The sequence below is a fragment of the Phoxinus phoxinus genome, assembly GCF_949152265.1.
Source record: "Phoxinus phoxinus genome assembly, chromosome: 19".
Classification (NCBI taxonomy): Eukaryota; Metazoa; Chordata; class Actinopteri; order Cypriniformes; family Leuciscidae; genus Phoxinus; species Phoxinus phoxinus.
Genome location: NC_136894.1, coordinates 19,480,116 through 19,495,109, shown reverse-complemented (window position 1 = coordinate 19,495,109; position 14,994 = coordinate 19,480,116). Strand labels below are relative to the sequence as shown.

Here is a 14,994-nt window from a genome sequence, read left to right as displayed (position 1 = left end):
TATATACACTGGGAACATTTAAGAGTGATATTGATTGAATATGTATGTCGGCCTTAAAAAATGACACAAATAATGCATAATTTCACCTTAAAAGTTGGTATTTTGCATATATATATACATAAAAAAGGCAGTGAGCCTCCATCATATCTTTGCTCTGACCCTTGACTATCGATCTAGAAACTTAATTTCCTAATCTTGATTGCCTACTTACAAAACAACTAGGGGAAAATGGTCCAACGACTGAGCAAGATAGGCAATTTGGCGGCCATTTTGATATGCAAATTAGAAGGTCAAAAACTCACAATTTCGCTTGGGTACCATTATTTTAGGTTTTCAGCACCCTTGAAATATGTAAGCTAGGCCGGTTCCCGACTTGTACCCATAAATGCTCCTCACTTTCACTTTTTGGGTACATCCCATCTAGACTAAAAGTAAAGTCACAGGCATGAACATTTTTAATAGGCTATCACAGATGAATGAAGCCGCAGTCAGCCAATTGTAGTAAATACACCACACCACAGTATGATTCAAATATGACAGATTTTATTTATTGTGAACCTAAGTGCTAGTAATAGACAATATTAGTGCATGTTAAACATACTAGTAATTATTGTCTTATTATGTTATTGTAATTGTGTGTGTGTGTGTGCGTCAGAGTGACTTTATTTATTAACGTTTATTTCTTGCTGTGTTGGCTACCTAAGGACACAGAAGTAGAGACACACTGGGCAAGGGAGTGTGGTGCCAGTCTTCTTGGCAGTGCACCACTCCCCTCTTTTACCTTCCCATAGTTGTGTTCCCTCCGGGCTCTTTTTGGAGGTCTACCATTGATGAGCGCCCGTCTGCCCCCCAGCGGAGTCTTACGACGGGCAACAGCTGTAGGTTGCACGCCTATTTGTGTGCTCATTTGCAGACCCTTTCTTGCCTGCATTCTGATGTTTCTTGCAGTAGCACTCCTCATCTTCCCAAAGGTAGACAATGCTGAAATCAGGCCGCTGTCAGTAAGTATGGACTCGTAGGATGAGACAAGGGATTGTATTGGGGCTTGGAAGGTCTCATCATTTTGTAGCGTGTCCACAAGGTCATTAAACATTGATCTGAGACGACCTTTGAGATGCTCACGTTGAGATGACGCTTCAGTTCCAGAGCCGTCTTGTGGTGTTCCAGCTTGGGTGCCTTGGGTGGGAGTGGATGTTCCAGCTTGGGTGCCTTTGGTGGGAGTGGATGTTCCAGCTTGGGTGCCTTGGGTGGGAGTGGATGTTCCAGCTTGGGTGCCTATTTCTTGGGTGCCTTGGGTGCCTATTTCACAGAAACACATGTTAATTTCAGATCCTGGCATGTGATTGGAAAAGGATAAAGACGTAAAATACTACAACATATGGCCCACTGTTCTGTTCAATTAGTTGGCCTGCTGAAAAGTACTCACTTGCAATGAGTGGAACTGTTGGGCAGTCTTTCTCCATCTCAAACTGCAAGCCCATAAACCAGCTGTCTGGTACGTCAAGCTTTTCTTTTTGGACAGACAAGATAGGAGATACAAAGAGCCATGATTATACGCAGCATCATAAATCAAGTGCACTGGTGTGGTGTTTTACATGCACAGTCACACACAGGAGAAGTTGAGATTTGAACTGCTGACCCTTCAGGTACAGAATAACCTACCAACTGAGCTACAGTTGCCCCTCTACAAGTAAGCTGCAACAAACAAGCTAATTACCTTTCAGAACAAGCAATCTAATACCTGTGGCCATCTCATAGAAGGACTTCTTTGCCGTGAAGGATGTCACTGGAAGATGGTGGCCTCCCTGCAGCTTGAAGGCCTGCATTACAGAGTGTTGGTGTTTGCAAAACGCCCCATTGGTGCCAGCTGGGCAGGTGCACATGCCCATGGAAATGTTCACCAGATAAACGCCTCCTTGTTCACTGGGAACAGTGTAGTTTGTTTCATCTTGCTAGAATATGAAAAAAGAGATAGATGTTGAAAATAATATTAGAAAAAGGTATTTTTGTAAATCACAAAATGCTAAGACATTAACGAAAGCTAGAAACAATGGAGGGTATTGAGAAACTGAAATACAATCCCTTCATTGCGTTACAAAACCCCTATCAAAAACTCACTATACTCATTGGTAGTAAAATGAACACACACCTTGACTATTCTGTCAGGACTGAACAACTGTCTGTTGAACTTGAACTTCCGCTTCACAGTCCTTCCGTTTGCTACATCAAGGAGTCGCCTGATGTAGTATGCCTCCAGTCTGGTGCAAATGAAGTCGACCAGTTGAGTGATATTGTACGCCTTCAACCTGTAGGGAAGGCAATAGAGAACAGAATGGTTTCGGAATTTGACTTGTATCGACAGAAGAAAATCTGAATCACGAAAAATGAAAAGATAAAAAGCATTCACCATGCTTCCATTGAAAATAATGCACACCTTAGAACGTTCGTCAACCAATCAGATTCAAGCATTCAACGGCCCTGTTGCAAGTAATGGTGTGTGTGTGTGTGTCACCTTCAATAAAGTTTTAAAGCTTATACATTTTTATTCCTACCTGTGGAAGATGCTGTCTTTCAAGACCCTCATGGCACTTTCAACAAAATTTGTGTCATTGCCCCGCGTTGGAAGGCCCGTGCGTAGACAGATAGCCCAGTCCTTGCGTTGGGCAAACACTGCCGTCAAATGGTCCCGGTACTGTTGGTGCTTCAGCACCGCTGGGTCCTGGAGAGCCTGGTGGTAGGAGGCCTCCAGCTCCTCTGGTGACATGGCATACACCATTTTTTTGAAGATATCCAGCAGCCACTGCCGGTCCCCCTTCGGCACCTGTGATGAAAATATTAGATCAAGTGTCTTCATACATACCAGTAAGACAGTTTATTTAACACATTCAAGCAAAGATATTTGCCGAGAGAACAGTTGGGGATTTTAAACCAATGTTAGAATTTAAACTGACTAAATATAATAAAACAATATGAATTTCTCTGACAAACCCCATGGTGACTGTCCCAGAGCCATCTCCACATGGCCTGGAGCACGTGAAAGACACAAAGGAGGGAAGTGGTCTGCGGAAACACATTCTGCAGTGCCTGTCGCAGGGCTTTGCAGTCATCGGTCATGACTACTTTTGGCCCTAGCACTCCTCTTCCATAAAAAGCATCCCCTGGTAGTATAGACTGCAGCAACTTGAGTCCCGCTGCAATGGTGTTTTGGGACTCAGATGTTGTGACTATGACTCCCAGTGGCAACCCACCTGCAGCCGAATGGGTTAGCAGGAGGAATATTCGGCTATTCATTCGGTCGCAGTTTCCTGACAGAAATGAACAAATGTTATTTAGCTATACAAGTTTTAAAAGTTTTTGGGTGAATACTCGGTTCTGATTGGCTGCAGGGTGTCCGTTAAAAAGTGATAGAGGACAAATAAATAAACCGTCAGGCGTAACCAAGGAAACCAAGTTATTGTTTGTAATTTGTAACTTTAGATTTCGATTGTAAAACTAATTAAAATATAAACTAATGTTTTTAAAATGTGTTATTTGGCAAGTGAACATGGTATAAGCGGGTTAATGCCCTTCGAGGTGTCCATTGTCAGGTATTAATGGACTTCGGCGAAGGCAACCGGTTCACGCCTCGCCGTCATCCATTAATACCTGACAATGGACACCTCGAAGGGCATTAACCCTTACTTAACTAGTAACACAAGAGAGGTTATCTCAACATGAAACAGACAAAAACATACATAAAACATAACCCTGCTACCAGTGTTGCCTTCAGGACACACCTGATGAATCCATAAAAAGCATTTCTCCACTGTGTCTCTCCAGTCTGTGTATCCTCTTCATGACTGGAGTGCACAAAGCGATGACTGTTTGTCCGTCAGTGGTGGACTCCATCCGCCCACATGTTTCACATTGTTCCTTGTTGTAAACCTCCAGACGTTCCTGGAGGTTTTCAAGCATGGCATCCCCAGATGAAGCTCCATACTCCCGCTTAAAAATGGAGTAGTATAATCTGTAGAGGCAATAAATAACAAACATTTCTAGTGGGGACACAGTATAGCAAAGCCTTATTTAACAGCTCCTCAACGGTCAATGTGTTATGGTTATAGCTGCACGTGTGCTCAAAATCGATATGACTACATTTCCTACCACTGTGTACCACTGATATTCACCAGATCTTTGTTTTTGAATAAGCAAATAAGACACTGACCGGTAGCAGAATTGGACATCAGGACAAATGGACCTATCTGCAGAGGCATACACGTATGAATCACTCTGCTCCTCCTGGAGGTCATATTTCAGGGTGTTTAGGGCTGAGGAGGGTGAGTGCCCACTCTGAAAAAGTTTCTCCAGCTTCTCCACGGTCTCTCTGGACACATCCCGATGCTGTAAGGCCTCGGAACAGCCAATGCGGTGGTTGTGGTGATGTTTGATGGTCACATGCAACAATAAACCCTCCTGAATATGAGTATCACTAGATCTATAAAATATGAAAAGGAAACATGAGCATGCAACCTGGATTAAACAGTATGTAATGTTAATCTCTAAATTATTTTCTGTTACGTGTAATAGCCTACCTGGACTTCCTGTTCTGGCTATGCCTATGCTTTTTCAGCACAAGGTAGAGCATAGCAGGACAGTGTGTGTGTTTTTTTTGAGGAGCCCGTCTGCCTTGTATTGTGCTGGCATTTCATGTCAACCTTTGAACATAGAAATGCTTCATTGAAGCTCTGACTATTTAAACAATTACAAAAAGAAAAAACATGCCTATTGTACATCTTACTCAGTAGCTGTTTCGCCAAACCGTATCCTCGGTAATAGGATAGGTTTTGTCCACTCTCAAGGTCACTCTTGAGGACTGTTGAAAGTCCTCCAACCAGGCCTCTACCTCCTCTCTGGTGGCAAGTTGAAGTTTTATACAGGCTGTAAAACCCATCTCCAATGGTGTGTAGGTGCAAATAAAATGGCAGTGCCCCTCAGGCATAAGTTGCTGTTTAAATAAATGAAATATAGTGTTAGTAAATCAACCATATTATTTCAAAAGGCACACTTACAATTATCTCTATACTTGCATTGTAGTAGAAATAAGTACAGGTCACAGATAATTTGTTGAGATTAGAACCTATTAACACAATGAACAACAAACCCTTACTGTAAGCCTAACCTTAACCATTCAAATTCAATACCTCTAGATACCTGCTCCAAAACCATTTATTACTGGAGCTGTGCTCCCTGTCCTCTGAGTTATACCTAATCCTAACCTCAAGATGATCCGGTATGATGTTCTCCAAGTTCTCCTTTGCACAAATATGACACCAGCGACACTTAACTTTCATGGCTACACACACACACACACACACACACACACACACACACACACACACACACACACACACACACACACAATAATTACTAGTAATGTTTAACATACAGTTAATGTTGATACACTAATATTGTGTATTCCTTACCTTGAAATGGCTAATATTGGCTTCAGGGTTTCGGAAAGAGATTGTTTCTATAGAAGATGGGACGAATCAGCACATTAGCATGACACAAAACTGCTAGCTATAGAAGAAGATGGGACGAATAAGCACATTGGCATGACACAGTGGCCCTTAACCACCACATTTCTGTGTGTGTGGATAGCCTAACAGTTAAGTGACTGTACAGTCGATTTACCCTCAGTGTTTGTCAGTGAAATCTCTTTCTCTCTCTCTCTCTCTCTCTCTCTCTCTCTCTCTCTCTCTCTCACACTCACTCACACACACACACCTCTGCACCACCGACTATCACCTCTCTCTCAGTATCTCTCATCTTCACAAAACTCGCTCAAACATTTAGGACTAATCTAAACACGATTTAAACAGGCTATGAAAATGTGAACTTGGAATATAAATCTGACGGCACGCACTTATCACACTGTTTACTAGCATAATTCACCTCTGTTGGCGGTAAAGACAATCAAAACAGACTAGTTGACAGTTTGGCATGAACGTGAGATGACGTTTCACGGCCAAATCAAATAACCAATCGGAGGACAGCCCTTCCAGCCAATCAGAGGCGAAAAGGGCGGGACCTTCCCCTACCATCCTGGGCATCCAGCAGAGGGGGGGTGGATCCGGCGACTCAAAACGGGGGTTGGAGATAACGGAACAAAAAAAAAAAAAAAAAAAAAAAAATTACACGGCCTACGTAGCTTCTCTGCAGGGACAGCATGTGCTGAGTGGGTGCTGCTAGATCATTGACGGGGAGCTGCGCAAAACTTGCACTAAATATTTAATATTCAGTTAATGATCACAATTAAAGTTTTCATTTTATTAAATTGAACAAGCGCAACATTCAGCATTCAATCAAATAGTCCTATTCTAAAAGATGTAGGCTATTATTAATCATAATACCAGCAAGCAATAGCCGTCATTTCGCCGTCTCGGTTAAATATAGACCCGATATAGACCGGCTATGTGTAACCCACTTCTAGACGAAATAACATAGAATCTGGTTACATGTATTTTTTTCCTAAATAACTTGCGAGATGTATGATATTCCATCATGTAAGCAACTTCAACTGTGATTATAAGGTGTTTTGGTTTAATTTCTTTGACATGTTCTGGGTAGGCTGTGCGTAGACACGATCTAGCTCGTATACAGACCGGATATTTGTAGCCATTTATAGTCCAAACTGAAATTGCAGTTTTTTTGATCAGGCAGCGCATAAGATATGGTTGATATCCCATCATGTTCGCATTGTTAATAATATATGTACAAGGTGCAAGTGTCATTTCATGACATGGTCTATATGTAGTCACGATCTGAATAGCTCGGGCTATGTGCAGTCTGCTCTTAGCCCACCCGGCGAGATCGAGGCGATCAGTGGTCTACGTTTAACGTCTTGGCTATAGCCCTGATTTAGACCAGCGATATAGCCACAATAGTCTTCAAATTGTTTACATGTTTTTCGCCCACGCAGCTTCCATGGTTCGCCCATGGTTGCTGTCACACACAACGATATAATTTGACTGTCTTTCATTTTAAATAAAATAAAAATGCAATTACATTTCTCAACCGCTAGATGGCAACAGCCCAACAGAGACATGACTACTGGCAACGCGCGAGACCTGATGACTGTTGCCAGATATCGCGATAAACATTGCCGCCATTTTAAATTTTATTTTGCACGAGAGATCTCACTGAGACGGTCGAGCAACAGCAGCAAACCTTCAAAATTCTACTTTGACCTTGTAAGTATGTGTGTTCGTTTTGACACTTGTTCATTATTTAAATACAGTATTTGTTATCGTGTAGGAATCATGACATTTTGAAGGTAACATGCTTTTATTCTAACAAGCTAACGTTAGCCGCACTGTAACGTTAGGCTACTGTAACTTAACTGTTTTTCTGTGTTCCCTTAAACTTTAATTATGTAAATTAAAGGGGGTAAACATGAAACGTGCAACATGATTAACATTATTTGTTATAAAAGCCATAAATACATTTTAGATTTTAGTTTTTAGATTTTAGTTTTTTATATGGCAAGGCAATTTTATTGTATAGCACATTTCACCAAAAGTCAATTAAAGTACGTTATATAAAACTTAACAACAACATAGGGCAATTTAAAAAGAGGCCTATAACTGTTTATTCCTTTCCAATGAATAAAAGGCTGTGGCAAACAGTAAAGGCTTTAACCTTGATTTAAAATAATTAAGAGTTGCAGCAGACCTGCAGTTTTCTATGACTTTGTTCCAAATGGTGCATAAGAACTGAATGCTGGTGCATAAGAACTGAATGCTGCTTAATGTTAAGTTTTGACTCTGTGGACAAAAAAACAGACCTGTCCCAGATGACCTGAGGTCTGCTCTGGATGGTCCATAATGCAGCAGAATATCAGAAATTTACTTTGACCCTAAACCATTCAATGCTTTAAAAACCAGCAGTAGTAATTTGAAATCAATTATTTGACAGACAGGAAGCCAGTGTAAAAACCTCATAACTGGAGTGATGTGATCAACTTTATTGGATTTTAAGACACAGGTTTATTGCAAATTATCCAGCAATCGGTCAATACTGATTTTGACTAACATCAAATGTCTTTTTTTGTGTGTGTGTTCAACAGAAGAAAGAGACCCATACAGGTTTGGAACAACTTGAAAGTGAGTAAATTATGACAGGATTTTCATTTTTTGATGAACTATCCCTTTTATATATTCATTAAAGATACATCGGTCAGTGATAAAAAAGGACTTAAAGGGGCCATGATATAGGGCCCCTTTAAGTCTTATACTATGTTCCCTTAGGTGCAATTATAGTATTACTTATGGCTGTAGCGATATACTAATCTCACGATACGATATTCAGCTCACGATACGATATATATCGCGATATTCAGCCAACGATTCGATATAGTCCGATACACTTACAACATTTTCTGAAAGATTTAAAGGGGACGTAGGGGTGGGCGATATGGCAAAAATATCATATCACAATTTTTTTCAGGAAATCACGATTTTAATCACGATTCTTTTTCATGTTGGTTTTATTATTTTGCAAGTGACTGAGCATTACAGCCAAACTAATGTTCCTATTTTAAAAATAAATTCTTATAGGTAACAAAATATAAAATAAAAAAGAATGGCAGACATTTAGGCCAAAGTGGGGAAGATAAAAATCATTCTTAAAGTCATAATGATCATAAAGGCATTATTTTCTTTAAGAAAAAGCTATATTAACAGTAGCATTGAAGAAAGTAATTAAATGAAAATATAAAACAACAGACTTCACTGTATAAATTATACATTGATTCTTACTAAAGTTCTCAAGTCAAGAGCAGTGAGTGATTTCCTCTTGCTCTTTGTGATTTGTTGTTTTATTAACATTAAAGGGGTTTCTCCAAAAATTGTAATTGTCATCTTTTAGTTCTGGACCAGCAACTGTTTGGTTACCCACATTCTTCAAAATAATATCTTCTGTTGTGTTCAGCACAAGAAAGAAATTAATACAGGTTTGGAACAACATTAGTGTGAGTAAATAAGGACAGAATTTTTATTTTTGCGTGAACTTTCCCTTTAAGGACAAGCGGCAGAATGTTTACAATTAGCTACTGTGTCTCACGCGATGCGTCAGATTTTTTGGTTTCACTTTAGACAACCAACTTTGTTGATGTAAACCTTGTGTATTATAGACTCAAAATATAACTTAGTCCAGTAACTAGGCCCAGGTTATCTGCGCTGTTAGACAGGCTGATAGTGCCTGTGTGATTTGCGTGTTTGTGCTCAGAAAAGCGCTCGTTAGAACAGCGCATCAGCTGTTCTAACTAGCATCAGCACGCCATCAGCACGAGACACTAGCGGCTGGCTGACCAAATCGCTCTTCCTGCAACGCGAACGGGGGTAAACACGGGGGATTTGAATGGGACTTATGTATCGATACTCGCGGCTTAAAATCGATTCTTTCTTGGGACAAAAAATATCGATTTATATCGCAGAATCGATAAAATTGCTCAGCCTTAGTATTACTATAGTTTTTTGGACAAAAAAACTTTTAAAATGTAGTGATTTATGACCTTTTCCCTGTTTCTCATCCTGTGATTCAAACAGTCTGTTTTGGGGGTGTTTCCCCTTTAAGAGTTCAGTGTTAACGCCCACTGTTATGATTGGCTAACATCAGTGCTGCTTATGCATCAATTGTTAACGCCCCCTTGTCACAGTGCGGATTCTGCGGAGCTGTGTTTACCATAGTAGCGGGTGATGTGTGCGAGGCGATGGCTCTTGCAATGATGTTTGAGTCGGAAGGAATCAGAGGAAAATGAACCATCAACACAACAACTAAACTATTTTGTCAGTTTGACAGCCTACATCTTTTAATAGCCTACGGGGCATGAACGTCTCTGAAAACAATAAGTAGGCTAAACTAAGTAAAAACACTCATTATTCATAATAAATGAAACTGCAATTAACGTTTTAAAAAGTAGTTTTAAGTTTTAAATAGCCTACATTACTTACAGTTTGCATCGTCGTTGCTGAGCCCAGAATAGTCGACACTGCCAGAAAACTTTTGCTTAAAGATAAGGCTAAGCCAGCATCATACTGCGATTGTTTTCAACAGTCACTCATCCTTGAAATGTGGAGAACACACACGCTTAAATTAACACTGCCGTGACTGGGACGTCCGCAAAAAATAAACTGCATCCATTTCCCCTGACGTCTGGATCTTTCGGCAGCGTATTATTCAAACATGTTTGTCCACAGCAAGAACAGCACATCTGCGTGACATCGCAATCTTCAAGTAAACAGACCCACTCGCTGTACGTTGACTGAACACATGTGGGGCGCGTGACAGATGCGAAGATGAAATGAGGTGTAGTTGTCTTGCGCTAGAGGTAGTGCTGGGTATCGATTCAAATTTCAAGAATCGATTCGATTCCGATTCTCAAGATCTTGAATCGATTATCACTATTCGATTCGATTCGATCCGATCTGATCCGATCTTATATTTTTAAAATCAAAAGTTTTAACTGTTCATGAACAATCAAGTGTTTGTATTAAATAACATTCACAAACATACATTAATGTTGTAAAAATGTATTGTTCACTCAATGTATTGATGTTAGATAAGGCATTAATGTTAATGAATGGTGTCTTAATGTAGTGTTACCAACTAAACAGGAGATAAAACGTGTTTTATTTGACTTAATTGACTGTCCTTTTATTTAATCCAAAACTGCGTTCATATTTAAAAGGCCTTTTAAACTAGATACAACGAACTGCACACGATACCACTTTAGGGGCCTTTCCGTAACAACATGGAAAGCTCGGCCGAACAGCTGATCATAGCTGTACAGGGCGGCTTTTTATTTCTCATCTCAATGAATATATCTAGTAGTAAAGCTAATGCAAGGGCTATAAATCAATTAATTATTTGATGATACTTCCTCGTCATCATGGAGAGCGCAGTTTGCACGAGTCTGCACCGCTTTCTCCTCTCAACAAGCGCGTGCTTTCCCTTTGCGTCTGCCGTTGCTATGCAACCATGAACAGAGGCGCGCCTGGAAAACGAATCTGCACGCGCAAAAAACGCGCTATGTGAACGATTCATTCCTCCTTTCTTGTCAACAAGTGGATTCAGAGAAACCGCATTAGCAGCGCCGCCTGTCGCCGTGTCTCAGTGTGTTTATGGGGAAAATGTAGGCCTGTTATTAAATCGATCCTCTGAGTTACGGATCGATCTTTAGAAATTAATATGAAAATCGATTTAGAATTGGTGAATCGATTTTTTCAACACAGCACTAGCTAGAGGCGTAGTTGTCCTGCGCTAGAGGCGGTCATATGCAAACGACTGGTACGTCACTTCACACCGTGACGTCACTTCTTACCATGGATCCCCAACGAGCTGTATTTTGAGCTTGATTAAATCAATGATTCGTTTATAATGGGGAGGATGTCTAAAGCTATGAAACTTGCAGGAAGTTTTAATGGTACAAAGACCTCTTATATACCAAACGATCAAGGCAAATTTGGTTTCTCATGTCATGACCCATTTAAAATTGATGGAAGAACTAAAAGTAGGTTATAGGCCTAAATTAATATCAAATCTGCTTTTACCTTCATTAGAATAATTAATAAAAATATACTGTATATTTCTGTTTCAAATCATATTATAATAATAGTCAGACATGTATTGGGATAACCGTGTTACATTGTCAATTATAATGTTAATTTTATTATCATATTCAACAGTTATGGATCCCAAATACCAAAGAGAATGGCGTCGATTGAGAGACCGAGTTAATGCTATTGCTGCATCAAGTAGCAGCTTGGATGAATATGTAGATTTGGATGTACATTTGCAAGGAGATGTATCTGGGGAGGGTCCATCAATGCAAGGAGATATTTCTGGGGAGGGTCCAACCACACAAGGATATTTGTCTGAGGAGGGTCCATCTTTGGATGTAGATGCTGAAGAGGGTCCATCAACTGGGGATGGTTTGTTTTTTCAGGATTTAGACTATGGATACAAGGAAACTGCCGATTCCAGTGACTCTAATACAGAGCTTGATTCTTCCGATTCCGATGACACACCGTCATTGCGTAAAGATTTGGCTGAATGGGCAACAACAACAGGTCAAACACATGCTGCGCTAAATAAGCTACTGGGAATATTGAGAACACATGGACATACACTTCCAAAAGACAGCAGAACACTGCTAGAAACCCCATCTGGATTTGAAATTAAGAATATATGTGGTGGCCAGTACACATACCATGGCTTAGAGCCGGGTATTCTCCAGTACCTTTTCCAAAACACATTATTTACAGGCACTATTGACCTTACAATGAATATAGATGATCTGCCAATCTTCAAGTCCAGTAAAACTCATTTTTGGCCTATTCTTGCTAAATTTGATAATTCTGAGCCATTTCTGGTTGCTCTATATTATGGCAATAGCAAGCCCGACCCTGTTCATGATTATCTTCATGATTTAATTGTAGAATTGCAGGAGCTTATGCAAAATGGTGTACAACACAAAACCACAGTGCACAAAATAACCGTACGAGCATTCTTATGTGATGCTCCAGCAAGAGCATATCTGAAGTGCATCAAAAGCCATAATGCCTTGCATGGATGTGAGCGTTGTCTGTCAGTGGCCACATCAGTTGAGGGAAGGGTTGTCCACTTAAATAAAGTGTCTTGTGAAAAACTCACTGATGATAAATTCAGTCAGTTCCAATATCCAAACCATCAGAAGGAACCGTCACCTCTAGCCCAACTGGGAATCAAATGTGTCACACAGTTTCCTCTTGACCACATGCACCTCATTTTTCTTGGAGCTGTGAAAAGATTACTCACCTTTTTGTTGTGAGGCCCAGTTATTTGCAGGTTGAAAAAAGACATCCCAGATGTTTGCATATTATTAAAAGTGTAACCTTGTGTACATAGTGTATTAGTGAGAAAATGTATTTATTGTAATAATTCATTAGGTACTCGGATGAGTCCATTGGATGACCCCCAAATGTCTACACCACCAAGTAGGATATATAATTTAGACCTAACTGTAAATTCAGTTTATTATATGATGATTTTCTGTATTAACAGGGCACAGTTAACTTTGAATGCTGAAATCAGCTACTTCTATTCATTACTCAATTCATCAAATATCAAGTAGAAAATAGATTTCAAAACCAGCATTGATCACTTAACAATTACTTCTGATTGGGTTTGTTTCTTGCAATAAAACCAAGAAATCCATGTAGTGAAAAACATTATTAGCAATGTGTTTTTTTTTAATGAATCATCCATTCATCAAATAAAATTTAAAATATCTCCATAAGTAATGGAAGGTGACATAGCACTGTATATGAAGTTAAATGTGCTCTGTTTGGAGTAATATGAGGCCATATTTGTATTTGAATTATTTATTTTTTGTTTTTTGTAGGTTTTCAACAAACACCACAACTCCTCTCTCCAATCCTTGAACAGAGTAAAAAAATATTCTTATTTAATAATGATACTACAATCATTATAAGGAAGTATAAGTAGTTTTGATTGTTGTGTACAAAAAAGATAACTGAATACCAGTGCAAGACACCAAACACCTTCATAGTAGCCCTAAGTTACATATTGGCATTTCATCTATTGCTGTTGTATATTTGATATTTTAATACATGTTGCTTTCCACGACTCTAAAGGCACTACAAACTCTCAGGACTCCACAAAAATTGAAACACAAAAAAAGTAAGATGTGCTTTGATTATTGTTATATGTTGCCATATATCTTCGATCATGCGGAGACGAGTTGCATTCACCTGAGAAATTAACAAGTAGTCATTAATTAATGACTTATCTCTTCTCTTTCTTTTTTAAAAATAGAACCGATTGATTTATATTTTTTTCTGAGGTGAAAGCAATGCACTTCTAGACATTACTGATATTTATGTATTTCTAATCCAAATCTGCTTACATCTGGGACAAAGCAGACATGTAGGGGGCGTTTTTTACAATTACCAACACACACCTCAACCCCAGGTAATGGAAAACCAAAACGGATAAGTCAGGACACAGCATACCAGAGATTTTGTTTGGTGGTGAAATTGTCCACTAGTAATATTTTGTAATGTCATAACAGTTAACAGAACTGAGCACCAATCAGCCAGGACTCCTCGAGGCAGAAATCCCCAAGGTTATATATGAACATGTTTTGCCAGAGTTGTCAGATGCTCATGTAAATCTTCCAAATAGTAACATTTCCATACTTTATTACAGTTACCAGAACTGAGCGCCAATCAACAAGAACTCCCAGGACTCCTCAAGGTCAGAAATCCCCAATGTTATATATGAACATGTTTTGGCAGAGTTGTCAGATGCTGATGTAAATCTTCCAAATAGTAACATCTCCATACTTTATTACAGTTACCAGAACTGAGCGCCAATCAACAAGAACTCCCAGGTCTCCTCAAGGTCAGAAATCACCAATGTTATATATGAACATGTTTTGCCAGAGTTGTCAGATGCTGATGTAAATCTTCCAAATAGTAACATTTCCATACTTTATTACAGTTACCAGAACTGAGCGCCAATCAACAAGGACTCCCAGGACTCCTCAAGGTCAGAAATGCCCAATGTTATATATGAACATGTTTTGGCAGAGTTGTCAGATGCTGATGTAAATCTTCCAAATAGTAACATTTCCATACTTTATTACAGTTACCAGAACTGAGCGCCAATCAACAAGAACTCCCAGGACTCCTCAAGGTCAGAAATCCCCAATGTTATATATGAACATGTTTTGCCAGAGTTGTTAGATGCTGATGTAAATCTTCCAAATAGTAACATCTCCATACTTCATTACAGTTACCAGAACTGAGCGCCAATCAACAAGAACTCCCAGGACTCCTCAAGGTCAGAAATCCCCAATGTTATATATGAACATGTTTTGGCAGAGTTGTCAGATGCTGATGTAAATCTTCCAAATAGTAACATCTCCATACTTTATTACAGTTACCAGAA

At 39.5% G+C, this 14,994-nt stretch overlaps 2 protein-coding genes and 2 long non-coding RNA genes across 4 annotated transcripts; 2 read left to right on the top strand and 2 right to left on the bottom strand.

The window, feature by feature from the left end:
- Nucleotides 1-568: 568 nt before the first annotated feature.
- LOC306986601 (uncharacterized protein) lies at nt 569-4,458 on the bottom strand. The gene is made up of 8 exons (XM_079590001.1): nt 4,205-4,458; nt 3,777-4,006; nt 2,989-3,305; nt 2,553-2,821; nt 2,150-2,306; nt 1,742-1,952; nt 1,427-1,510; nt 569-1,299 (listed from the first exon to the last, which is right to left on the bottom strand). Exons 2-8 carry the CDS (start codon nt 3,952-3,954, stop codon nt 677-679), a joined length of 1,839 nt encoding a protein of 612 aa, XP_079446127.1. The 5' UTR covers nt 3,955-4,006; nt 4,205-4,458; the 3' UTR covers nt 569-676.
- Nucleotides 4,459-4,571: 113 nt separating this feature from the next.
- Nucleotides 4,572-5,601, bottom strand: LOC306986617. Its single transcript, XR_013794999.1, has 3 exons — nt 5,365-5,601; nt 4,778-5,332; nt 4,572-4,694 (listed from the first exon to the last, which is right to left on the bottom strand). It is a non-coding gene; the product is annotated as an uncharacterized lncRNA (long non-coding RNA).
- Nucleotides 5,602-7,189: 1,588 nt separating this feature from the next.
- On the top strand, nt 7,190-12,875 carry LOC306987176 (uncharacterized protein). Its single transcript, XM_079591247.1, has 3 exons — nt 7,190-7,232; nt 8,108-8,144; nt 11,727-12,875. The coding sequence occupies exon 3, from the start codon at nt 11,729-11,731 to the stop codon at nt 12,848-12,850; it is 1,122 nt and encodes a 373-aa protein (XP_079447373.1). The 5' UTR covers nt 7,190-7,232; nt 8,108-8,144; nt 11,727-11,728; the 3' UTR covers nt 12,851-12,875.
- A 93-nt stretch (nt 12,876-12,968) lies between these two features.
- LOC306986918 lies at nt 12,969-14,465 on the top strand. The gene is made up of 4 exons (XR_013795050.1): nt 12,969-13,016; nt 13,424-13,468; nt 13,677-14,298; nt 14,398-14,465. It is a non-coding gene; the product is annotated as an uncharacterized lncRNA (long non-coding RNA).
- Nucleotides 14,466-14,994: the final 529 nt, after the last annotated feature.

What these genes read in the sequence shown, in the direction of transcription:
- LOC306986601 (XM_079590001.1), bottom strand. Translation starts at nt 3,954, where the DNA reads ATGCTTGAAAACCTCCAGGAACGTCTGGAGGTTTACAACAAGGAACAA. An exon ending in AAAGACAGCATCTTCCACAG is followed by an intron (nt 2,307 to 2,552) that starts GTAGGAATAAAA and finishes CCTTCCCTACAG; the next exon opens with GTTGAAGGCGTACAATATCA. An exon ending in AACAGTTCCACTCATTGCAA is followed by an intron (nt 1,300 to 1,426) that starts GTGAGTACTTTT and finishes TCTGTGAAATAG; the next exon opens with GCACCCAAGGCACCCAAGAA.
- LOC306987176 (XM_079591247.1), top strand. Translation starts at nt 11,729, where the DNA reads ATGGATCCCAAATACCAAAGAGAATGGCGTCGATTGAGAGACCGAGTT.